This window comes from Chelonia mydas, chromosome 1 (genome assembly GCF_015237465.2).
Source record: "Chelonia mydas isolate rCheMyd1 chromosome 1, rCheMyd1.pri.v2, whole genome shotgun sequence".
Classification (NCBI taxonomy): Eukaryota; Metazoa; Chordata; order Testudines; family Cheloniidae; genus Chelonia; species Chelonia mydas.
This window is the reverse complement of record NC_057849.1, coordinates 192,889,274-192,916,254: the sequence shown is the minus strand read 5'-3', so window position 1 is coordinate 192,916,254 and position 26,981 is coordinate 192,889,274. Positions and strand designations below refer to the sequence as shown.

Sequence of the window (26,981 nt, the reverse complement as noted above, 5' to 3'; positions counted from 1 at the left end):
TGTGTACCCTCATGATTATTCATGTGTCGTCTGTATTCTCGCAGTTGGGTGAATTTTCTTCCACAGTGCTCACACACACGTTCCAGATTTTGCTTTGCTCTCCCTTTCTTCCCATGAGTGGCTTTCTTTACATGTCTTCTATACAAAGCTTTCTCGTAGAATTCTTTGCCACACACATTACATCTAAAATGTGAAAAGAATACCTATTAGATACAGAAAACATGCTTGAAACCATTATCCCATGCCTATTTTAGGTTAAGCTTTTAGAACGTCTTTTAACTCAAATAGGGAAAGTTTAAAGGAATGCCAGTTTTATAATTAAAGATATTAGATTTTGATGCTCCAATGTAAGAGAAATGGTTTCAGATTTTAAAATATTATTGTGCCATGAGACTACAACCACATGCTTTCTTAATCCTGGACGCAAACTTCCACTCACCATTCCACATTAGCAAAACCACACAGATTAATACCCAAACATTTCTAACTTTGCACAAGACATACTAATCCCCCTAAAGTTTCACATGCATTATTATTTGTAGCTCATATTGTTATCTTTGAGGATGCATACTATGCAGGCATACGTGGAGAATGATGGAGGTGTGAGGGCAGAGGTAAAGTACTCCAAGTAACTAAATTTGTTGAATTACCCATTTTCCTCATACACTTTAGGGGATAGCCTACAGAATCCTCTCAAAGCTATTTTCTAGATGATATTTGAATTTGGAAGTACTGGCTACATCAAACAGTTTTATTTGTACATTATTAATGCAAAGAAAATGTTTTGACATAGTATAGCTTATATTCTCCGTACTAATAAGTTTGCTTCTGGCCTTAATGACCTAGTTTGTGCTATTTGTACATTGGGGAAAAAATGTTTTAAGAAATGCATGTATTCAACCAACGAACGTAACCATGACTCCTTCATGTACAATTATTAATTTGCCACCCACAGGAAAGGCCTCATGGACATGAACTAAAATGCTAACCATGTGCTGCATCTTTTATAAAAACCTAAACAAGGTTTACAGATGAACAGATGGGATTCAGGATCCTGAAGTGTATGCTAGTGATGCCCAGTAATTCTGATGTATCCCCATTTTGTTTCCTGAAAGCATTCCATGGGGAACTTTACCAGCCTTCAGTTTTCCCTGAAGATACTGAAGGGAACTGCATGTAGTTCCAGATCCATCTGTGTCAGTGATCCATCCTCTTCATTATTTACCACTCTCTCAATCTGTGTGGTTTGCAAACATCTGCTCAATGAGCATTTCCCATTTACAATTACATTTTGAGACATACCAGTTAGCACATTTAATGTGTGCCATGTTAATTTGGTATAGTTCTAGTTTCTTAATCAAAATATTGTGCAACACTATGCCAAATTCCTTACAGAAGTTTAAGTATATTACATCAATATTAGTATCTTCATAAATCAAAACTTGTAGGAATAAAGAGGTTATTTTACCTCTGTATTTGTTACTGGTGTGACCGCTGCTGGAATACTGTCTCCAGTTCTGTTGTCCACAATTCAAGAAAGATGTTGATAAATTGGAAAGGGATTGGAAGAGCCACGAGAATGATTAAAGGATTAGAAAGCATGCCTTATAGCGATAGGCTACGTTTACACTACAAGTGCTATAGCAGAACAGCTGCAGCTATGCCGCTGTAGTGCAGACACTTCTACACTGACAGTAGAGGCGTTTCCATCAATGTAGTTAATACACTTCTCCAAGATGCGATAGCTAGGTTGACAGTAGGGATTAGGGTCAACCTAACTTCTGTGCTCAAGGAGCAAATTGTTTCAACCCTGAGCAACACAACTTTGTTGATCTAATTTTTAAATGTAGACCAGGCCACAGACTCAAGGAGCTTGCTCTACTTAGCTTAACAAAGTGAAGGTTAAAGGGGTGACATGAACACAGTCTACAAGTTCTTAACATGGGAGTAAATTTTTGTTAACGACTCTTCAATCTAGGAGAGAGAGGTAGAACAAGGTCCAGTGGTTGGAAGCTGAAGCTAGATAATTTCTCACTGGCAATAAGGCACACATTTTTAACAGTGAGGGTAATCAACAATCGGAACAATTTGACAAAGGTTGTGGTGGATTTCTAAATCAGAAGTGGATTTTTTCAAGAAGACATGCTCTAGTTCAAACATGAATTGTTCTGGGGTAGTTCTATGGCCTGTGTTATGCAAGAGGTCAGACTAGATTATCACAATGGTCCCTTCTGGCCTTAGAATCTAATCCCATCAGAAAAAGATCAAGTTAGTTTGACAGGATCTATTTCCCATAAATCCATGTTGATTGGCATTATACCACTCTCCTGTAATTTTTGATTATGAAATCATCTGACCTTTTGCCAAACACAGAAAATATTTATTGAACACTGCTTTTTCTGCATTATTATTGACAATTGTACTATTTCTATCTAGCAGTGGACCAATACTATTGTTAGGACTCCTTTTGTTCCTCACATATTTAAAAAACTCCTTCTTATTGTCTTTAATTTTTCTGGCTATTGATTTTTCCTTGTGACTTTTTGCTTCTCTTATCAATTTTCTACAATTTCTAGCAATGAATATAACTCAGCTTTGCAGAATTTGACTTTTTTCCCCAGAATTTCAACAGATATTGATGTTTATTTTTAAGCATTATTTTAGATTTTTATCTATTTAAATGTCCAGAGTTGTGGGAAATTATTGAAGGGTGGTCAGACAATTAAAGCTTTACTAACCATTAAAACACAAACTGTATATTTTGACCTGTCATGTTGACAATGTAAATATCCTTAAACTCCAACTCACACCTGTTTATACTATTAATTCTCTAGTCTATTCTATTTGTAACAAGTTTAATTCAAAAGTCTAAATCACTGAATTTTGACTCTAGTAAGATCTCAAGCAGAATTTTTCTTACTTTGCCTATCTGTAAATTTTGATTACTAACAGAAATATTTTTGTCAGTTTGCGTGTGTACAGCGAAATCAACATTTACTGACATATACTGATAAAAATGTAATCATTCAACGAGAGAGAGAGACAACACACAAAACCAACAGAAAAAAAGGGGAAGTTGATAGCTTCTAATTAATATTTATACTTGGAAGGATTAATTTTTTTTAAAATCAGTAAATGTCTTAGAGGGAAAGTGAAACCAGATATGTGTTACTAAATTTAATCTTTCCAAGCCCTCCCTCTCCCTCCCCCTACATTTTATATTATATATATTCATCACACAACTGAAATTTAATGGTTGTTTAGTGACACAAACGATCATGACTTGACTACGTTTGTTGTATGCAAACAGAATAAAGTCCAAGCCAGTAACACACAAACACAGTGCTTTAAAAGTACCATTTTCACAAACAATAAGTCAAATCAGCTGGGGAAAGGAATTCTGCCCAAAAAGAAACAATCCCACAACTGAGAGAGAGAAAGAGAGAGAGAGCGCATGAGAGCATGAGCTGCTTTCAATTCCCCTCTAAGCCGCACTGTTTTTTTTAAGCCAAGTTCTAAGTTCTCTCTCTGAATTCCGGGATTCTTGTTTTGGGGGCAAAAACACTTTCTCCTAGCTAATTTGACTCATAATTGTTTTCAGCTTTATGAAATTACCTCTTTTAAAGCACCAAGTGCATGTCTGTCTGTGTGTATGTATTACTGGCTTGCACTTCAGTCTGTTTGCACACAACAAATGTCATAAAGTCACGATCACTTGTATTACTCAGCAACCACTAATTTTCAGTTGTGTGATCAATACCTTTATCTGTCAAGATGAGTCTAATATAGAATTCCCCCATGTTGGAAGCAACATTTGCTGGGAAATTGTCCTTTACCAGTTTTAGAAATTCCAAGGACATTTTACTATTGGCAGCCTGGGAGCTCCAGCATGTCACTCAGATTGAAGTCCCCCAAGATCATGCAGCTTTTCCCCCCCCTATATATTAAGAAGCCAGTTATCCTTTTCTCCAGTGTGATCTGGTGGTCGGTAGTAGACACCAACCAGCACCACATCTTGTGCTTTCTCTGTTATGACACTGATCCATAAACATTCAAGATCCTCTTCTTCAATTGAGATCATCATATGAAGTTATTCTTTTATATCTGTTGCTGAAAGCTACATGCCTCTAACTATGGATAGCTCTTGGCAATGTCATTCAAAAGCAGATCCTCATTGGTCTAATTAGAGCTGTGGGTCGGCAACACCTTAGTGTGCTCAGCTTACAACAGTTGTGAACTGACCCTCACTCACCTATAAGGATCTGTGACAGAATGGGACTTCACATGAGAATACCAATCTTTCTTCCAACTGTAACACTTCCCACAGAACTCACACTGGAACGGCTTCACGCCAAGATGCTTGTTCATGTGCTGGCGGAGATCTCGAGCTTCATAGAAACTTTTTTCACATCTGTAACAATCAAGGTTTCAGACTCCCACATAAGACAGGATCATAATGAGATGAAGATAACTATGGAGGGAGGATTGTTCAAAAATGAGGATCCTGGACCATGATTTCAATGGCACAAAAACACTGTACTTTATCATTTACATGTTGCCTAAAGCCCAGTATATATCGGTAATTTTAAAAGACTGGAAGACTTCATGACGTAGACAAGGTCTTCTGTAGTTTCCACAATATGCTATGCATCCGATGAAGTGAGCTGTAGCTCACGAAAGCTCATGCTCAAATAAACTGGTTAGTCTCTAAGGTGCCACAAGTACTCCTTTTCTTTTTAAGGTTTACAGTGTCAACCATTATATTAACAATGTAATCCTCTTCTACATTAAGGGAGATTAAAAGAAATAGCAGCTAATTTAAAGATCTGGAATGTATCTTATGGGCTTCAGGCATATTTTCCCTTTATCTGTTATAGAAAGCTGATTTCCTTTAATTGCTCTGTTATAGGGAAAAAAGATTTGTATAACTCCTATCCAGTACCCAAAAAACAAAAGAGAGTTATGGGGAGTTAGGACATCACAAGTTACAGAACACAAAGTGTTGTTCTATAAGCTAGAAAAGCCATGCTTATGAAGGAACTGGCATCTCTTTTTTTGGAACCATGGAGGATTGACTAGGAAAGCAGACATTAAATTGCTTTACTGTTCAGATTGCTCAAGCACATTCATCACAACTGCTAGCTCTGCTTCTCAAAGACACTCCCCCTGCCAATCCCTCAACCCAAATTTTCCTAATGCCTCCCCGCATCCATGCCACCCCATAACAGCTCAATGGGAGGCCACGGTTCACCAGCTCCTCTTTAGCAAACCACAGGAATATGCATGATCAAGAAGGTGTTTCTTCTCTAGTGGACCAATAAACTCTGCTTCTCAGGCATCTTGTTTGAAAGCCTCCTCCTCTCCCTGACATAATGCCCCATTATCCAAGTCACTTAACAACAGGGAATATATAGAAAAGAGATCAGAAGGGTAGCCGTGTTTGCCGCTTTTACAGATCCGGACTAAGAGTCCTGTGGCACCTTATAGACTAACACACGTATTAGAGCGTAAGCTTTCATGGGTGAATACCCACTTCATCACATGCATCCAACCAAGTGGGTATTCACCCACGAAAGCTTATGCTCTAGTATGTCTGTTAGTGTATAAGGTGCCACAAGACTCTTTGCCGCTTTTATAGAAAAGAGAGAAGCTCTTAGACAAAGTTGTCAGAGAAGACGACCTTCTTCATCTGGCAAACCACCTAGGGTATGCCAGAGAGGATCCCCAGATGTGTAAAGGTTTGCCTAAGACAAACCCCAAACAACCTTATCTAAATAGAATCTGGGGTGAGGACAAGCATGATCAAGGTTAATATTAATCAAGCCTTTCATCTCCAATATATAGAATCATAGGACTGGAAGGGACCTCGTGGCAGGACGAAATATTATCTAGACGACCCCTGGCAGGCATTTGTCTAACCTGCTCTTAAAAATCTCCAATAATGGAGATTCCACAATGTCCCTAGACAATTTATTCCAGTGCTTAACCACTATGAGAGTTAGGAAGTTTTTCCTATGTCCAACCTAAGCTACACTTGCTACAATTTTAGCTCATTGCTTCTTGTTCTATCCTCAGACGTTACAAAATTTTTTTTCTCTCTCTTCCTTGTAATTTTTATGTCAGCGGTCTCCAAACTGTGAGGGGCACTCCACTAGGGGGGCACAGCAGGGCCCGGGCCAGCCCCAGCGCAGAGCAGGGAAGGAGCGCCACCCAGCCCTGCTCTCCCCTCACCTCTGCTCCAGCTCTGCCCCCAGTTTGGGTCCCAACCTCATGCTCCTGGCCCCCAGCTGCCAGCCGTGGGCCCCCGGCTCCCAGAAATGGACACAATACTCCAGTAGAGGCTGTATCAGTGCAGAGTAAAGCGGAAGAATTACTTCTTGTGGCTTGCTTACAATGCTCCTGTTACTACATCCCAGAATGATGTTTGCTTTTTTTGCAACATCAAACATGCAACATCAACTCATATTTAGCTTGTGATCTATGACGACCCCAGACACCTTTTTGCAGTACTCCTTCCTAGACAGTCAATTCCCATTTTGCATGTGTGCAAATTGACTATTCCTTCCTAAGAGGAGTACTTTGCATTTGTCCTTATATGAACTTCACAAGTGCATTTTCCACCCCAGTGCTTAACATATTTTATTCTAAATAATTCCATGTGACCAACTGCAGCATGAGAGACAAGTAAAACTATCTTTAATAATCCAGGGACTTAAAGGTCAATTTATACTCACTGAGTACACTGATAGCCACGAATTTCAGGCTTTGGCTGGTGTTTCTTTATGTGCTTACTAAGTCCTGAGGCTCTATGAAAAGACTTCCCACAAATGGAGCAAAGATACTTGGATTCTCCTGTAAACAGAACAACAACAACAAAAAGGTACTTTAAAAGGCTAAGTCTCCTATCTGAGCCCCAACTCTCTGCAGTGCTTTAAAGGGAGTATATAATTTTTACAGAATTCATCTGAAGTACTCAGAGCTTTATTACTACAGGAAGAGGGAAGTTTAATTATATATATTTGGAATCTAGCTGGGATTTTCAAGAATATTCTTTACACGCTGGTATAATCTTGGATAATATTGCTGTACATATTTGAAGAAGAAGCTGAGTCGCAACTTTAAACTACTCTATCATAAGATACTTAAAATGGTTCAGACAAAAATCTCATAGCCTTTAATTATAATTTGTTCTTAACTTAACTCTGAACAATCTTAAAAAAACAAAAAACAAACAATTTACTGCTAAAGAAACAGATTGCAAACAGTCAGAGCACAGCATCTGCAGCAACTTTAGTAATAGTTCAGCATACATGAATGGGGGGCATGGGAAGAGAAATCAGACCTTGGATCTATGGGAGGCTACCTTAACAGGAAATTCCCAGATCCTATCAGGCTGTTCTTGAATACTAGACTGCCAAAAGGATATTTGTAAGAAGGTATGTAGAAACCCTTCTATTTTCTGGAACTTAAAACTGCATTGTAAAGGAAAACAATCTTTTGTACCCAATTCTTAATACATCACACTCCAAGAAATAAAAATGCACAGAACTTCAAGATATTAAGCTACCTTAAAATACCTAAAGTTCACACTAAACTATTATACTGTCATATCTCACATTCTCTTTTCACCCTCAAGCTTTTCTATCAGTTCCTTATATCTGTGAACTCATTAATTTCACAAGTTCTTATACAAGTCCTCTATTCCTTAGTTAAGGGGATGGCTATTGCAACGTGGTGGCTCCTTGTGGAGTGAAGCTGGAGAGAACATTTAAATTGGGGCAAAAGCCTCAGAACTCCAGTGGAATGAAGATGGCTTTTTTGACAAGGCATGAAACTCCCAGATCATAAGCATAAAGTCACATGCAGACAAACACTGCCAGAACATTGGAGAAACTAGTGTAAATCACAATGAGTAAAGAGTGAAGTGCTAGAAAATAATTTACACTTCAATTATCTACAGAAGTCAACAGAGTTAATGGATTAACTTTTATGTTCCCCGAAGTATTTATCAACATACCATGGTTCTCATTACTCCCACTCTTGCCCATTGTTTACCTGTGTGAATGCTCATATGTTCCTGAAGACTCCGTTTTGTGACAAAAGACTTTTCACACAAGTCACATTTGAACTGCTTCTGTGTCTCATGGAGAGCCAGGTGCATTTTTAATCCATGCTTGTAGGTAAATGCCTTTCCACAGACCTATGAAGAAAAAACTCAGTTGGATAAAGTATACAAGATCAAATAAATCTTAAAATTTACAAGTCATTGAGACAAAGACAGTATTGCATCTCATCATAGATTTTTCAGAGCATAAAATGTAAAAAAAATACGCTACTTGGGAAACCTAGCTGATCATGCTTGTGGCTTCGTGCAGCAGGAAACCACTGTACAAACTGCAAAAAAAATTTCTGTCCTTAACATTGTGGTTATTTTGCCTTATTTCTTGTTGCAGAGGTAGCCATAGGCATATTTGGGCAAAGGCCACTTTCCCAGATAAGTATGGAACGTTGAGGTAGTTGTCATTCAAACCACCATCACACCATATGAAATGTTTGTAACATGACATGCTGTTCCATCTAAACAGTCAGGATGGGTTAGCATATCAAACGGAGAACAAAGGAAAACCCAAGACTAGTACTAGTAAATCACTGGATGGGTGCTCCTCCATTTGAATCAACACAGAACCAACTTCCAAGCCAGGGGTTGCATGGCATTGTGCTGCTGGAGATGTCATCTTTGGATACATCATAAAAACAGAGATCCTGACCATTTATAATGAAAAATCCCAAGACATCGTCTTGGGAGAAGGGGCATTAACTCTAGTGTTCCAGCCAAATTCCAATTTGGGAAATTACATTCCCTCTAATTCCTCTTCAATCTCAAATTATATTTAAATCAAAGTTCTTACATTACTTATTTTTCACACAAGCACTGTGAAGTCATTAAGATTAACCTAGGTTGTAAGGTGCAGAGTAGTTACTCGTGAATCAAGAAGTCATTTCAAATTTCTAAGACATCAGGAAAGGATGTATTTTCTTTACCTTGCATGCATGTGGCTTTACACCTGTATGTTTCAGCATATGTATTCTGAGAGCATAGAGCTTGGGTAGAGTTCTTCCACATATATCACATATAAACTCCCGCTTAGTTCTGCCTTTCACTACTGACGCTCCCGTCTCTTCTATACTAGCAGTTGCAGTGCTCACTTCATTTTTTCGGGTATGTCGAACAAGGTGGGCACGCAGAGAGGCACCATACTGGAACTCTTTTTTACATAGCTAGGAAAGAAAATACATGGAGATATAATGTGCATTATTTTCTTAAATTATTTCAAAACTGTTGAATTATCTTATTTTAAGAAACCTTTGAATAAAAGTTTCACATTTGTAAATAAAACAAAAAATCACAGTAATATGATTAGCTACTCTATAAATCCAGCTATTAAAACTATAAATATGCATTACATCTCAACTTACTTTCAGGTAAGGTTCTTAATTTATTAGTTGTAAATATTAAAATAGTGCAGAGGCAACTACTGGCAGAAGCAGCTTTGCATTGGATCAGTTCCCAATAACATTCACTTCCAGACTTTTCTAAATCCATAAGACAAAAATAAACGTATGTGCTAATAGCAATATTAAGAGCAATTACCAACTCAGAGGAATTTTTGAAAAATTTACAAAGACAAACTTACCGGGCATTTATAATCTTTAGTTCTTTCATGTTTCAGTGTATGCATTATAAGCGAATAACGCCTCTGAAAAACCATCCCACATTCAGTGCATTTGATCTGAGCTTCCACTTCACTGTTCTCTGTGATATCTCTTTTGGGCTGCTTCATCTTCTTCCCTCTTTGCACTAACTTCATGGCAACCTAATTGGAAAGCAATGATAGTTTCTAATAAAAAGTACTATGTTCTTTCAGTCTTACACTTGCTTTTAAGCATCAACCTTCATTACTTTTAATATTACTATATAAGAGCTAGATATTATTACATTGGCAGTAACTACTTTAGTGTTAACAAATTGCTCTAAGTTTCTAGTACCTGTTTAAAAGCAAACTGAACCCACAATGATACTGCAGACCATATGTTAAGAACAATGTTTTATCATAAACTGGATGCCACCTTAGTAACATCTAGATAGAATGTTCAATATCTGAGTTTTCAGTGCATATGCCTGCTTTGAAAAAGTGATTATTACAAATCAGAAATCTTTTGTTTTAGGAAAACCAAGTGACAGAGAACACAGCTTCCTCCACTTCAAGTGACTGTCTCCTCTGTTTCAGATGGAGTCAGCAAAATTATGTTCTTCACTCAAGTTCCCTTCTCAGTGTTTTTCCTTGCTTTTCTAAAAAAAAAAAAAAAAGCCAGCTAAACCAGCTGGGCTAGTTTATTTTTTACCAATCACTTAAAGAAAAGCTCTGTTTGAGAGATAGTAAGAAATACAAGACAGCTCCTGAAATTATTCTTACTCTCATTCTCCCAGTAGTAGTAAAGTCTAGGTAAGTATCACAAGTAAACTAGCTGAGAGACTGTCTCAGGACAGACTGAGCTCCGGTTTCTTTTCCTGAACTCTTTGCTGTCTGTTCAAATCCACATCTCTACCTAAATATGGGGCACATTCCATAGCTGAGAGCATCAATCCTCCCAGTTCCATTTCAGCCTGAAGCAGATTAGCAGTTATCTCAATGGTGGAAACCCCTTTATGTCCACGTCTATATTTTAGGAGTCAGCCCAATGCAGCTACACTTAATACTAGCTACCAACTGCTAAACAGGGGCTACTACATTCTGTAGACAAGTCTCTGGAATGAAACTCCAGCACAGGCTGTGTTTTAAGAGAAAGTGTGATTCAAGCCTATGTATTGCCTCTGGCTTTTGAGAAGGAGAACAGCAGTGTGACAAAGGCAGACCCTCTACAAGTTTTTTAGCTGGTTAGTTTTTGGGGGAGGACAGATTGCTTGATTCACAAATAGTTATATGAAATATATGTTTAATACTTAATAAGAATGCCTAGTATAATAGAACAGGCACTTAAAAAAAATCAAATGCATAATCTGCTAGATCATAGTGTATGAGTGGACTGTCAGAGGGTCAGAATGAATTAAAAATATGGCAAGGCAATATGCTGATAATCTCCAGACAGCAAGAGTCACGTGGAATAGAAGAAGTTGAGTCTATGCCTGCTATGTGATGGTTCACAGGTCAGTAGGTCAGGTGTACAAAGATAGTCTGTAGTCCATGAGAAATGTATTTGGAGTAGTGAGGATAGAGGAAACTGGAGCAAGGTGGGTGGAGAAACTAGGACTGTCAATAAATCACAGTTAACTCATGCGATTAACAAAAAAATTAATTGCAATTAATCAGTTTTAATTGCATTGTTAAACAATAGAATATTAACTGAAATTTATTAAATATTTTGGAGTTTTTCTATATTTTCAAATATATTGATTTTAATTACAACACAGAATAAAAAGTGTACTGTGCTCACTTTATTTTTATTACAAATATTTGCACTGTAAAAATGAAATGGTATTTTTAAATTCACTGCACTACAGTACCTGTACGAGATCTCTTTATCACGAAAGTGGAACTTACAAATGTAGATTTTTGTGTTACATAACTTAAAAATAATGTAAAACTTTAGAGCCTACAAGTCCACTCAGTCCTACTTCTTGTTCAGCCAATCACTAAGACAAACAAGTTTGTTTATATTTATGGGAGATAATGCTGCCCATTTCTTATTTACAATGTCACCTGAAAGTGAGAATAGGTGTTCGCATTGTGCTCTTCTAGCCGGCGTTGCAAGGTATGCTAAACATTCATATGTCCCTTCATGCTTTGGCCACCGTTCCAGAGGAAGCTTCCCATGCCGATGACAGTTGTTTAAAAATCATGTGTTAATTAAATTTGGGTCCTGAACTCCTTGGGGAAGAATTGTGTCTCCTGTTCTGTTTTACCCTCATTCTGCCATATATTTCATGCTATAGCAGTCTCAGATGATGACCCCGCACATGTTGTTCATTTTAAGAACACTTTCGCTGCACATTTGCCAAAATGCAGATTTCCTCTGCTGTCAGTAAATATCTGCGAAACCCTCTAGCAAAGTACAGCTGCTGCACAAGAAGGATAACAACCTCCTACTGCTACCACCACAGTTATTCTACTAGCTCAAGTGGCAGAGGACTGGGCTGTGGATCTTAAGGTTTCAATCCTATTGATGACTCATGTGGGGGTGGACTATGGTTCCATCTGATGAACTGTTTTTTTTCCAGTTTGCTCTTCTTAAACACTTAGGCACTCAAGTACAAAAAAGTCTATATTAAAAGTATGTTTAAAAAACTGCAAATGAAAACACTCGAGTTAGGAAATACCAGAATTAAGGTTGCACATACAATCTTAATTTGGCCCCCTTGTGCATATGCATTTTTGATAGTCTTTAATTAAATTACATGATCACATACTACTTTTTCCCCAAGACCCTTGTCTCATTCAGTGCACAGGACAGACTGCTCAGAAAAAGAATAAAAGCTGTATAGTGAACAAAACTGTTGTCTGTATGACTCCCCATTTCTTACAGAATTTGGAAGGGCTGAATCGTGAATGTGGCAATGGACTGAAGGAAGAAAGGATGGTCTTATGATTAAGGCAACTGAATGTGGCCTAGGAGAATTGGAATCTGTCCCTGCTTCTACCAGTTTCTATGTGATGCTAGGTAAGTCACTTAAACCAAAACGTGTCAGGTTTTCACTGTCCCATATTCTGGGTGTTTAACTTGACACAAACGGGGCCAGATTTTCAAAAGAGCTTAGCATTCACAGTTGCAAGTGAAATAAATGGGAACTATGCTTGAAAATTGAAAAGTCTTAAAAAAAATAAAATAAAATAAAAAAAAATCAGTCCCCAAGTGTCTCAAGGCATTCAAAATTAGGGAACACTTTTGATTGAGTAGGCTTTAACCTCCGTGTCTTAGTTCCCTAACTGTTATATGGGAATAATACCACCACTTCCCTTCACAGAGATGTTGTTAAGATAAATTCATTAGTGTTTGTGAAGCACTTAGATACTACAGTGAGAGCTTCTATAGAAAAGCCCCAAGGGAAATTAATAATTCTGTATCCAATGAAGCATTTAGATGGTGCGTGGTAAATAAGATCTTGGGATGCAAATTTTATTAAAAGAAATATTGAATTCAGTAAAAGCCATCCATCCTGTGCTCTTTAAGAGAGGCAGTGGGTCCTGTGGAAAAAAAATGCATGTGACTATGTAACTGAAGACTGTATCATAATACATACACACAAAAGGGTTGAATTAAGGTTGCCCATACAACCTTAATTTTATCATTTCCTAATATGAGTGCTCAACTTTGCAACCTCAGAAGTTCTTCACTCAATTTCTTATGTAATCCATAAGTAGAATTGTCCCAATCTGCAAGCTTAATAGCAAGGTTGGCAATGCTCTGATTTAGGGCCACATTTAAGAACTATACAGTGATGCGACTAACAATCTCAGACCTTTTCTCTCCTAAAATATACTTTATTTTCAAGCCTCCAAAATTTGGAGACTCATTGGTAAAATGGTCAGATGCATTTAAATAGCTGGCTTTCCCCACCCACATATACACACCCCATCTAAAAATCTTTCTGTTTAAGGGAGCACACACACCTGCAATTATAGCATAAAAAGGCACCAAAAATTACTCAAAATGAGCTGAATATTTTGAGCATATAAGATATATACTTCTATGTGCTGGAGCAACAGTAAATCTAAGACAGGGGTTCTCACAAGAAATTTTTTGGTGGCATTAGAATGTGGCCACCAACTCTTGCTGGTGGCCGCTCTGACAATTTTTCCTAAAATACTTAATTAACTTTAGGAAAAACAAATAAATATGCACATATCCATGTCCAAATCATTGTAATTTATTTATGTAGGGTTTTTTTTCCAGACTCAATAATAAAAATAATGTACAATTGTCTATTCTTTACTGGACCTAAACAGAATAGAAACAAAATAAAGTGCTTTGAACGTTTTTCTCTTTTTTGTTGTTGTTTCTTCTGTTTTTAGACTTGCTAGCTAGTAAGTCTGCTCCTGTGAAAACTGATATTTGTAGGTTTGTTAATATCGCTTTTCACAGCAGACTTACTCAGCCCTGGCAAGCCGGGGGAAAAATTAAGCTCTGAATGGAGGTGTGTGTAGGGAGGCAGCCGGGGGCCCTAGGCGATAGGGGGTGGAGGGCGAGCCTGGGGCTAGAGCCTGAAGCCCTATGGCCAGAGCCTGCCGCCCAAAGCCCCAGGGCTAAAGCCAGAAGCCCAAGCCCCATTGCCTCTGGGAAAGGGGGGAAAAACTCACACTGGCTGCCTGCTCCTCTGGTGTTTGTGGCTCCAGAGGGGGGCAGGGCCCAACCCCTATTGGTGGCCCCAGGGAAGGGGTGAATGCTTTGCCCCCCTCCTCCCCAGTCACTGCCCACGAGGTTGTGGTGGCAAGAAAAACCCTTGGTGGCCGCATTTGTGAAACGCCGACTAAGATCACCAGACTGCAAGAAATTTGGATATTGGTTGTTTTCACACAAATATCTATCACATGTATTAGTAATTATTTTTATCCACACTAATGTATTAACACTAAATAATATTTATCTGTCCAAGATGTTGCTTAGAAGTTAAATGAAAGTGGTCTTTTTACATTATTTTGGAAAAAAAAAAAAAAAAAAGATTTTCTTCCACTGAAAACTAGAGTATGGTTCTAAGAAAAAAGATATTTCTCATACCTGCTGTATTGCTGATTTGGGGTTTGTCTTCCTATTCTGCAGCTTTTTCTCAATTCCCCTGTGCAATCTGATATATCCACCCTCACTAACAGAACGCTGACGAAGTTTGCTTTTATAAGTATCATCTTGGCTGCAGACGATGCTCTCAGATTGTGACACTGGAGTGCCCTCCGAATTACATGGCCTGCCATGTTTTTGCTTAAGTGCTTCTAAAGACTCTTCGGAAGTGATTTCTGCATTTGCTGTGCTGCTCTCATTTTGATCAGCCTCAACTTCTGTCGGAGAGCATGTTTCCATCTCCTCTGCCACTGGAGGCTCAGACTGCATGACAGAAACAATGTTATTTGCAATGCTCTGTACCATTTCTATTTTTATTTCATTTCCAGTTGTTTCACTATAAACAGACTGTACTGTAGGCTCAGTTATATCCCCTGTAGGCTCTGAAGTCTGAGGGTCAGACTGCAGTGCTATTGCCTCCTCTTGTCCAGTACTGGGAGATGCTCCATTCACAGTTGCTGCTACTTCACTGTTTACCACTTCCGTAGGTAAAGGCTGTTCAGCACTATCCACAGGCTGTGTTTCAACTGCATTCTGCTCCGGTAAACTCTGTGTAGACTCTACAGTGTGAATATTTCCCTTTTGGTACACTGTGATTTGTTTATCTTCCATCTGTTTGTGCACATTTTCACAGATTTCCAAGACCTCTGACATGAAGAGATGCCGGGCTAGCATGGCAACTTCTGCCATGCTACAGAAGTCAAAAGTTAACACTGAGGTATAAGCAAATTCCAGTAAAGGAAGGAAACTTGTCTTGCAAAAACCTGTATGGAGTAATACAAGAAGTGAGATTATAGAAAACAAATAGAGATCACCAAATTGTTCCAAGCTAATCCATAATGGACACCCCTTAATTTGGATGGGTCTCTGCTTTAGAGTAATGTCTATCAGCTAGCTGATGCAGCAGCTGCATATGGTTTCAATTAGTATCTCACTCATGAGCAGAAGTGTTCTCCCAGCATGGAAGCCTGCAGATTCAAACACACTAGGATCACAATATTAAATACAACTGAGGCAGTTCTCAACGAAGTTTTTTTTAAACTGCTTCTAAATAAAGTTTGGTACTGCTACCCTTTCTGAAATAGAAATCCTGGCCCTAAATTAATTGGTATCTTCTTGCTTTTCTTGCATGAAGGAAAAAGTGTAGGAGGAGTAAGATTAAAATTGATGTAGTAGAGGATTGAAGAAAGAGGAGAGAAAAGAGAGAGAAAGTGATGGGGTTCAAGAGACTTATATAGTGACTAACTTATTTTAAAATGTATATTTTTCCAACCACAATTATGAGAACCACTGTAACTTACCTTTGGGCAGCTTCTGGACTATCATGCTAAAAGTCAATTTATTCATCCATCTAAACTACAGAAGGATAGGAATTGGAGAAGAAACAAGAAGAAAGGCCAGTACTAGGAGACCAACATACCAAGCATTCACCCATGTGCTATATACAATAATTTCTGTCATGAAAACACAGTTTTTGAAGCTTTATTAATATTCTCCTGGCTTCAAGAGACTTGAAGGGTCAAGTTTTCTGCTGCCTATAGTTGTATAACATGGCCACTTGACCAAAAGCGTTTGCTCAGGCAAAAGAACTCTTCCAGAAGATAATAAACATTCCTTTACGTATTCAAGCATTTGCCTGCTTTTAAAGGCAATAAACCAATATCAAGAATGAACACAACTAAGCAGATTGAAAAATAGTTATTCAAAGCCTACACAAGAATTACTGGCTGATATTCTATGGCCTGTGTTATGCATAACATCAGACTATATGATCACAATGGTTTCTTCTATCATAAAATCCAAAAAACCCACATAATTTCTAAATCAAGAAGTGAGCTCAAATGCTCAGTCTTCTTACATATTCAGAAGCTACTACACCATATTCACTAAGCCATACTTAACATTTTCTGCTTAAAATCTTTTGAAGTTAGAGCCTATTTACCTGAAAGATCCACTACCGCTTCATGACTGGAGACAGCTCCCTTTTCGATGAAAAGCTCCCGGAAGTACTCACTGTTGGCTGCCAAGACAGATTTGTGTGCTTTGTACTCTTCTCCTTCAATCAACAGAGTAACATCACAGAACTGATTGGAAAGCCTCTGTTGGTTCAGCTGGTTTAAAACTGACAGAGAATGTTTTGAAGAAGACTGCTTCACAAGGCCTTTACTATCAACCTGCCATAAACAAATCCATTACAAAGAGTTGCTTTACATTTATCTTTTTAAGCATTCATACTGAGCACTAGACATTTCTTCTTTTCTGGAAAAAAGACAGGGTGGATAAAAATGAATTATTTTAAAAAAAATCAAAAAAATCAATTTTTTTTAAATTTCAATCAGATTTTGTTGATAAAATGCTTTTTGAGCAAAAAACTTATCTAAAGATAGTTTTAATTAAGATACATTATAGCTCAAAGATATCTCATCATGGAACAGGGATTATAAATTCTAATTGTATAGTATGAGACAATATATTCGTGTAATGTTTAAGAAAAGTTTTGTAAATGAATTCCAATAGTTCATGGATTAGGGACCCAATCTTATAGGGTTCCACAGGCTTCTATATAGATTATTTAGATTAATCTTTCTATCTACCCAATGGGACTCAGTCTAGAAGATACCATCAGAGATGCTTAGTTTTGCAGTTCTCAAACTGTGGATTTGTGCCTCCAGAGATAACATGCTTCTTAACAGCAAAAATGTTAACGTTGTTGTGTTAGTTAAATACTTAACGTTAAATACTTAACGTTGTTGTGTTAGTTAAATAAAACAATTTAAATGTCTTTCTGGTGACATTCTCCTCCTAATACAGCATGGCAAGAAAATCCTCAAAATATTTATGATTAACTTGTTGAATTGGAGATAGTTCACCTTCCAATGACTTCATAAATACAGTATCTGCTTCAATTACCTCTGGTAAATGAAATAACCAAACAATAATTCATTTTCTGATATAGCTGTAAAAGCAATCTGAAAAGTTTTCAAAATAAATCACTGTTTAAAAATGTATAGTGTGTACCTTCTAAAAATGAAACCTACATCTATCTCTGAGTTGTGAAGAATATGTATTAAGGTTATAACAACCAAAAAGAATGCACTTTTATGTAGAAAACCATGATTAAGTCGAGTCCACCCTGAAAAAAAGATCAGCTCATCTGAAAAAAGCAAGACTTTTAATTAATTGTTTCAATTTGCTAACACTGTCCCTTTTAGACATTTATTTAAAATTATACTCGCACAATGTGAAAACAGACAAAACGATAGAAACAAAGAAAAATATACAGAAATCAAAAACCTGTGGAACTTTTTTTTTTTTAAATTCCTACGCACACAATCATTTGTGAAACAAAAATGAAGAGTAGGGCGACAGAAAAAGAGATATTTGGACACTCATTTGATCCAGTTTCTAAACACTGCAATATGCTCTATTCTACTTGAACATTCAGTGAAATTTAGTATCAGATCATATTGCACTAGTAAGAGCTATGATAAATAATAATTTGATTAGGAGGATTAAATTAACATCTTATAATTTTACAAGTAGATAAAATGCTACTTACAAATACAAGCTCATGTTTTGCTATTGGTTTCTTTTTCACAGGTTTTGGTGATGCAGCTGGGACTGATGCAGTGTTACTTAATTCATCATCTGTTTCATTACTGTCTTCATGAGATCTTGTGTCCAGTCCTAGCTCCTCCAGCATTTCAGAAGGATCTGACAGGGATCTAGAACGATCTAGCTTTTCCTGGCACTTACTACATTCTTTAATGTAATCTTTAACTTGCTTAAGAATACCTAAGGAAAAGTATTAATGAAAGCTTCATTAGTTAGTCATCTTTTTACACTACACACGTGAGAAAGGGCAATCTATCGTTTTACTGATGTATTACATCCATACTATTGTGTATTTATTGGGAAAAACAGGTCCAATTGTTTTTCTGCACTTTCATTCTCTGGCTCCCGTTTGCCTACGTTTTCCCTTTCTAACTGAATATACATGACTACCATTATTGTATCCCAGCTGTTATCAGGAAATGGAGATGTACAACAGGAAATGGAGATGTTATCAGGAAATGGAGATGTACAATCCTCCAGGATTGCCTGCATTATTTATGACTTATAAACATACCTCATCACCAGTACTGAATCCCCTCTTTTCACACAGCCAAATTCCATTAAACCAGGAAGATGAATCATCACCAAGTCATTATTAAACCATTATCTCCACCAATGCTACATTCTGTTGCCACACTACCAGGCTAGCTCAACCCAGTTTGTAAAGCCAGAAATAGCCCAAAAATTAAAAAAAAAAAAAATCTTTGTAATGTATAAGTCATTTAAAGGGAAAATATCTAGAGCTGGCCTAAAAATGGAAAGAGGTGGGGATGGGAATTCTTGAAAATGTTGTCAGTTTTTTTGGTTGCCATTTTACATCAAAACTGAATTTGCAAAATTTCAGCCAACTCTAATAAAATATCACAAACCATATGGAAAGAAGTTTACTCCCTACTTCACATAGTTTTCACTGGGACAAGAACAGTCTTAGACACTTCTTCAGAACCCTAGCTTTTGTTGCGTTTATGTCAGATTAATTTAAAGAAAGTCTGCCCATTGGCTAGAACAGCACAAGAGCATTCAAAGATTCCTGAATTATACTTTCACCTGTCTGCAACTCACTGTTCCTCATACATCCCAATGATAAAATACCACATTAGACAGTTCACAAGTATGCAGATGCCTGACAGACATGTATGTTGCTGATGTCAAGGTTAAGGTTTTATTACAGTGTGAGGGTAAAGAATATAGCGTCTGAATTGTATAACTGTCAAAATGTTAAAAGAAAAGGAGGACTTGTGGCACCTTAGAGACTAACCAATTTATTTGAGCATGAGCTTTCGTGAGCTACAGCTCACTTCATCAGATGCATACTGTGGAAATTGCAGAAGACATTATATATAATTTCTCACGAAAGCTCATGCTCAAATAAATTGGTTAGTCTCTAAGGTGCCACAAGTCCTCCTTTTCTTTTTGCGAATACAGACTAACACGGCTGTTACTCTGAAACCTGTCAAAATGTTGAAGGTATATGGAGATGGTCAGTGAAATGATTAATGTGATGTATGAGGTTCAAGGTATGTTAAAAGAGGATAACTGTGTAAGTGGCCATTTTCATTGCTTTTAAGGGCTTGAGTGAGTGGATGTTCTTTCCATTTAATCAACTGATTATTAACAGTTCGTTCATGGTGGAAGTACTGAAGATTATTAGACTTATTAGGTCAAACATCATTCCAGAAGGACTTGTGCATGATTGCTTCTTCCAATCTTACATTTATGTAGCATTTAATTCCAAAGGAACCTAGCTTTACAACCTATGACACTGATCCTGCAACTGGCTCTATGCATGTGGACCCATGTCCACATGGATACTTGTTGAAATTAATGAGGCTCCATGTGAGTTTAGGGCATCTGGGTGTAAACTATTCCCAATACTTCAACACCTGCAGCTGAGATGAGGCACCTGAATTAACAGTACTTAGATTTAAATGTCTTAGGGCAGCTCCCAAGGCATTCTCATTACTTAAATACATCGCTCAAGGCTCTGAAAAATATTGTGCCCTGTGCGACATAGTTAGGCTGACTTAGCCCCCAACTCGAGATGCAGCTAGGTTGACAGATGGACTCTTCTGTCAACCTAGCGACTGCCTTTAGAGGGGGTGGATCTACTGTGCAGTTGTACCACTGTAGCACTCGTAGTGTAAACGTACTCACAGTCTTCAATTCAAATTAATTTCTCCCGCTAGTGCAAAAAGAGAACCTGTGCCCGCTGACTTCAGAAGATCATGATGCAAAACCTAACTGTTTATGACAGGCCCAAAACTTGGGTAACTCAGAGTTAAGGTTGATGGGCAATCCTTCATACCCCTCCAGAATGTCAAATGTATGTACACTTAAGCCTATGAATCAGGAAATACAGATTTCAGGCACATCCCAGCCCTGCCCCTCCCGAGCTAGCAATAGTCACTGGAAATTAACTGTAAGAATGCTTCATCCATAGCTGTCCCATAATAAACAGATACGAGGAATGACTAAGCATTATTATTTCTATGGTAGTACTACCTAGGCATGGACCAAAATCCACCGTGCTAGGCACTGTACAAACACAGAAAAATAGATGGACCAAGAGTTAACGGTGACCAGATATTCAACAAAATTAATATTAATAACAAGGGGTGTAAGCCAAAATCGGGAAAGAACAGGTTAAAAACTATTTAGAGAAGTTGGATATATTTAAGCCAGAAGGGCTAGATGAAATTCATCCCAGAGTACTAAAGGAAGTAGTTGAAGCAATCTCGGAAATGTTAGCAATTATCTTCAAGAACTCATGGAGGATGGGTGAGGTCCCAAAGGCAAACATAATATCCATCTTTAAAAAGGGGAACAAAGAGGACCTGGGGAATTATAGATGAGTCAGCCTAACTTTCATACCTGGAAAGATACTGGAACAAGTTATCAAATAACCATGTTGTAAGCATCTAGACAATAATAGGGTTATAAGGAAGAGCCAACATGGATTTGTCAAGAACAAATCATGCCAACCAAACTAATTTCTTTCTAGGTCTTTCCTCCCTGGCCTATTGAAAGGGGGTGGGGGGTCAAGAGAAGGGGAGAGAAGCAGTAGACATGACATATCTTGATTTTACTAATGTTTTAAACACATATGACACTCTCATAAGCAAACTAGGGAAACGTGGTCTAATTGAAAGACTGTACTCAAACAGTATTTATCAATGGTTCACTGTCAAACTTGATAGGCATATATAGTGGGATTCCACAACGGTCAGTCTTGGATCTGGTACTATTCAATGTTTTCATTAATGACTTTGGATAATGGAGTGGAGAGTATGCCAATAAAATCTGTGGATGACACCAAACTGGGAGAGGTTACAACTACTTTGGACGACAGTGGCTTGGTCCCGCTCCTGCCGGGGTGCTAGGTCAGGGGAGGCACCACATGGCTTGGCCCCGCTCCGGCGCGCCTATTCCAAGATCTGTTTCTAGAGTGGTAACAGCTAATGTAGACTCCATCATTTTGTATGTACAGTTGGGATTATGTTTTCTATGTTCATTACTCTGTATTTATCCATATTGAATTTCATTTGCTGTTTTGTTGCCCAGTCACCCAGTTTTATGAGATCCCTTTGTAACTCTTCGCCGTCAGCTTTGGACTTAACTATCTTGAATAATTTTGTATTGTCTACAAACTTTGCAACCTTCACGATTTACCCCTTTTTCCAGATTTATGAATATGTTGAATACTACAGGCCCCAGTGCAGCTCCTTGCAGGACCCTTTGCTCGTTACTTCTCTCCACTGTGAAAACTAATCATTTATTCCTATCCTTTGTCTCCTATCTTCCTTCCCTCTTACTCATCACTGCCTGCTTTGCTTAAGAGCCTTTGATGAGGGACTTTGTCAAAAGCCTTCAGAAAGCCCAGGTACATTATATCCAGTGGATTCCCCCTTGTTCACATTTGCTGACCCCCTCAAAGAATTCTAAGAGATTGGTGAGGCATGATTTCCCTTCAAAAAAGCTTTTTTGACTCTTCCCCAACATATCATGTTCATCTATGTGTCTGATAATTCTATTCTTTATTATAGTTTCAACCAATTAGCCCTGTCCTGAAGTTAAGCTTGCTGGCCTGTAATTGCCAAGATCACCTCTAGAACATTTTAAAAAATTGGTGTTACATTAGCTAGTCTCAGGTCACCAGGTGCAGAGGTTGATTTAAGTAATAGCTTATATACCACAGTTAATTGTTTGGCAATTTCATATGCGAGTTCCTTTGGAACTCTTGTTGAATACTATCAGGTTCGGGACCTTTTACTATTTACCAATTTGTTCTAAAACCTTCTTTATTGACACCTCAATCTAGGTCAATTCCTCAGATCAGTTACCAAAAAAGAATGAATCAGTCATGGGAATCTCCCTCACATCCTCTTTAGTGAAATCCAATGCAAAAATCTGTTTTGCTTCTCAACAATGGCCTTGTCTTTCTTGAGTCCCCCTTTAATACCTCAAAAAGAAAAGGAGTACTTGTGGCACCTTAGAGACTACCCAATTTATTTGAGCATAAGCTTTTGTGAGCTACAGCATCCGATGAAGTGAGCTGTGGCTCACAAAAGCTTATGCTCAAATAAATTGGTTAGTCTCTGAGGTGCCACAAATCCTCCTTCTCTTTCTGCGAATACAGACTAACACGGCTGCTACTCTGAAACCTGTTTTAATACCTCAATCATCCACTGGCCCCACTGACTGTTTGACAAGCATCCTGCTTCTAATGTAGTTAACATGCTGGTAACGGTGTAGCCAATTCCTGGCCCCTGCCTGACACATGCCCAGGCTCTGTGGCACACAGCTCACCAGGACGCTCAGCTACTTGGGCTGGGGAGCACCACTGGGGTTCGCACACACCCTCCAGGGATTGGCGGGCTCCCCAGCGGAGCTCCGCCCAGACACGAGGGCTGGCTCCCGCAGGCAGCTGCATATCGCGCCCCACCTACCCCACTGGGCGGGCTGCACGTGCGGCGGCAGCGAGAGAGCCGCGCAGGACCGTCTCCAGGTGCCCTTCTCCCCTGCCCATTATCCCCGAGCGGACAAGGAGCGCGCGCGGCTGCGAGAGATCGGCCCCGGCCGGGCGCCTCCCACCACGCGACCCCGCTCCCCACCTCCGGCTGCGGCGGGGCTGAGCCACGCCGCTGTCCCCGGGGCGGCCCCTCCCGGCCGGGGCGCGCGGCCACGGGCCCCACCTCACCTCTCCACCAGTATCGCTGCGAGAGCCCCTGCCAGGTCTGCAGGCGGGTGCGGTGGGCGCCGTCCGGGCCGAGGTGGGCGGCGCGGATGAGGCGGGCGCGGCGCTCGGCCTGCAGCACCACCTCGAGCTCGGCGAAGCGCTGCTGGTCCCGCTGCCGCCGCTGGTAGTAGAGGGTCCCGTCGCGCACCACGTAGCAGGCGGCCGCCTTGCGGATCTTGCGCTTGGCGTTACCCTCAGTGCCGGGCGCGTAGGGCTCCCGCTCGTTGGTCAGGTAGCGCAGGATGGCCAGGTAGCTCTCCTCGCTGGACATGGCGCCGCCGGGCTGGGCGGGACCGGCTCCGCGGGTGCCGGGGGCGACGGGGCCCCTGCCGAGCCAGGCCCCCGCTTTCCTCCGCGGGGCGCCTCAGCCGCGCACCCCGGGTAGGGGCAGCTGGGCCCCCGCCTCCGCACCCAGCCCCTAGGGAGCTGTGGGGCGTCTCCGGCGCTCAGCGTAGGGGAGGGCCCTGGGGCGGCTCCCCGAGAGCTGGGGGGTCCCGTGGCCAGTCACTGAGGGGCGCCCCAGCCCCTCGGGCAGCGGGGGGGCGCTACCAGGTGTCCGCGCGGCCGGGGGCCCGGCAGAGCATGCGCCGCTGGGGGGGGGAGGGGTCGAGAGACGCCGATCCGCGGGTACGCGCTACGAGGCAACCTGGCCAGCCGTTGGGCAGGAGGTGGGAGGCTGAAGGCAGCGGCCCCCCTGGGCAGCGGGTCCGGAGGGAGCTGGGCCCGGGGGGGGAACTGGAGTTTCCCAGCCAGCGGCGGCGGGAGGGAGGGAGAAGCTCGGGCAGCAGCAACGGAAAGACAAAATGGCTGCTGCACAAGCGGAAGTGAGGTCAGAAGCCCAAGCGCAGGGGAGGGGCTCAAGGAGGTAGCTGGGGCGGGGGTGCTTCGAGAGCGCAACGTGTATTGCGGGGCGCCATCTTGGAATCGGACGAAAGCGCAAAAAGGGCTGAGGTTGGGACGTCGCCATCTTAGAACAGGGCAAGGAGTGCGCCGCTGAGTTCTGGGTGCTACTGTCTTAGAACACAGCGAAAAAGCGCCGAAGTGAGGTCGGAGCGCCGCCATCTTGAACTCGGGCAAAACCTCTCCTTAGCCTGGGAGGCTTAACTTACAGGAGCAGCCATCTTGAAATAGGGCAAAGCTCGTTTCGCCAAAATACTAAAGTGCCCTTTATAGGCTTAGTGAGTCCATCACCGACTCTCCCGTCTGTAAGGGGAGTGATGGCTGTGCGCAATTCATTTCCACTCAGGCTTGTGGCTTTGTTTGGTTATTTTCAGAGCGGTTGAGATCACGAAGCAACGCAGTATTTTGGCGCAGTAACCTCACCTCGCACATAAAAGCATCCCCCATTATGTTCAAATAGCACGGTAACCTTAAATGAGGATTGCCAGCCCCAAGCAATCAAAAATCATGAGATTTTAAAACATACATATTGTGTTCCTTATATTTGTCCTTTGGTTGCTGAACCATTGCAACTGCAAGGGCTATTTTTAAGGAAGCTACAATTTTCATGCAATCTCTTTGATTCCACAAGCTGGAGTTTAAAAGCACCAAATATTAAAGTAATAACTGTTGGCAGTATTGCATGATGCAGAACGTGTATACCACCCCAACATGTCCTTGTGTCCCATTGCTCACTGTCACACCACAACCTTTTTTTTGGTGGTGGTTCTCAGTGATAGCGGCCAAAAGGTGAAAAACCGGGTCCTTCGCTCGCTCCAGGTCTTCGGCGGCACTTTGGCGGCAGGTCCTTCGCTCGCTCTGGGTCTTTGGCAGCACTGAAGGATCCGCCGCCGAAGTCCCTGAGCGAGTGAAGGACCCGCCGTCGAAGACCTGGAGCACCGCCGGGTGAGTAAGAATTGCCTAAAGTTAACCATGTGCTTAAGTGTTTTTTTCTTACAGCATTCAAAAGCTTTCTAGTTGCCTCACAGCACACTGTCTGGTTTCTTGTATTCTTTAACAACCGGTTCTAAACCGGCTTCAAAATTTAACAACCGGTTCGCGCAAACCGGTGCAAACCGGCTCCAGCTCACCACTGGTGGTTCTGAAAGTGATTTCAGGACCCATAACTAATCCCACAAGCAGCAATTGTAAACTGTAGGATCACCTCTGTTAATATAATACCAGGAATTAAGGATTGGTGACAATCCTTGACCAGGGTGAAGGGATTTATATTATCAAATTATATTAAAAACTATTCTGGTAGTGGAAAGTCCAATAGATTCCATAATTGTCTGTGGGTTTTTGTTGGTTTCATCTGGAGAAGCAGTAACCTCAGCAACTAGCAGACCAACTAAATTGTTGCTTTTTTCCGAAATAATTTTTAGCCATAGGAACCAGAAGAACATTTTGAACTCGATTTTCATGTTATCTGGGGTTATCTATTCTAAAATAAAGTTTGCAAATTAAAACAAGGGAGACAAGGAAAGTGCCCGGTTTCTTAAAATCATTTGTATCTATGAAAGCAGAATATACAGCCAGTATATATGATCCTGATCTTTCAATTGGATCTACATTAATTGATCTTCGTTGCAATCTGGATGGAAACTAAAGAATCAGGATCTTTGTAAGAAACTCATTCAGGTGGGATACTTATTCAAATATAAATCCTTTCAGCATTCCCAAAAATTGATTTGAAAGATCAATTATTTGCTGAGTGGAGGCTACAATCAAACTATGATCTGCATTTCTGAAATATCCGTAATTTTTGTGTGTATGTAAAGGAATATATGCTAACCCTTTAGGGATCCTTTAATGTCAAATAATATTTTTGTTAAAACATGTTGTCATAAATATAAAGGGAAGGGTAAACCCCTTTTAAAATCCCTCCTGGCCAGAGGAAAAATCCTCTCACCTGTAAAGGGTTAAGAAGCTAAAGGTAACCTCGCTGGCACCTGACCAAAATGACCAATGAGGAGACAAGATACTTTCAAAAGCTGGGAGGAGGGAGAGAAACAAAGGATCTGTGTCTGTCTGTATGCTGCTTTTGCCAGGGACAGAACAGAAATGGAGTCTTAGAACTTTTAGTAAGTAATCTAGCTAGGTATGTGTTAGATTATGATTTCTTTAAATGGCTGAGAAAAGAACTGTGCTGAATACAATGACTATCCCTGTCTGTGTGTCTTTTTTGTAACTTAAGGTTTTGCCTAGAGGGATTCTCTATGTTTTGAATCTGATTACCCTGTAAGGTATCTACCATCCTGATTTTACAGAGGTGATTCCTTTACTTCTATTAAAAGTCTTCTTGTAAGAAAACTGAATGCTTTTTCATTGTTCTAAGATCCAAGGGTTTGGGTCTGTGGTC

General features: G+C 40.1%; 1 protein-coding gene across 3 annotated transcripts in view; it reads right to left on the bottom strand.

Annotated features, from left to right (window-relative positions):
- ZBTB11 (zinc finger and BTB domain containing 11) overlaps window positions 1-24,495 on the bottom strand; it is a 30,769-nt gene extending 6,274 nt beyond the window's left edge. Inside the window, exons 1-10 of one of the 3 annotated variants that reach the window (XM_037907897.2) lie at window positions 23,642-24,493; window positions 18,389-18,624; window positions 16,772-17,003; window positions 14,773-15,593; window positions 9,696-9,875; window positions 9,043-9,279; window positions 8,056-8,200; window positions 6,735-6,852; window positions 4,253-4,411; window positions 8-183 (exon numbers count right to left, since the gene is read on the bottom strand). In XM_037907897.2, the coding sequence (XP_037763825.1) occupies window positions 8-183; window positions 4,253-4,411; window positions 6,735-6,852; window positions 8,056-8,200; window positions 9,043-9,279; window positions 9,696-9,875; window positions 14,773-15,593; window positions 16,772-17,003; window positions 18,389-18,624; window positions 23,642-23,951 (2,614 nt within the window). In that variant the 5' untranslated portion in view covers window positions 23,952-24,493. Of the gene's footprint in view, window positions 1-7; window positions 184-218; window positions 1,518-4,252; window positions 4,412-6,734; window positions 6,853-8,055; window positions 8,201-9,042; window positions 9,280-9,695; window positions 9,876-14,772; window positions 15,594-16,771; window positions 17,004-18,388; window positions 18,625-23,641 lie in introns of those variants that run through there. The other 2 variants (XM_037907903.2, XM_037907907.2) reach the window with 2 other exon arrangements.
- Between the last annotated feature and the right edge of the window lie 2,486 nt (window positions 24,496-26,981).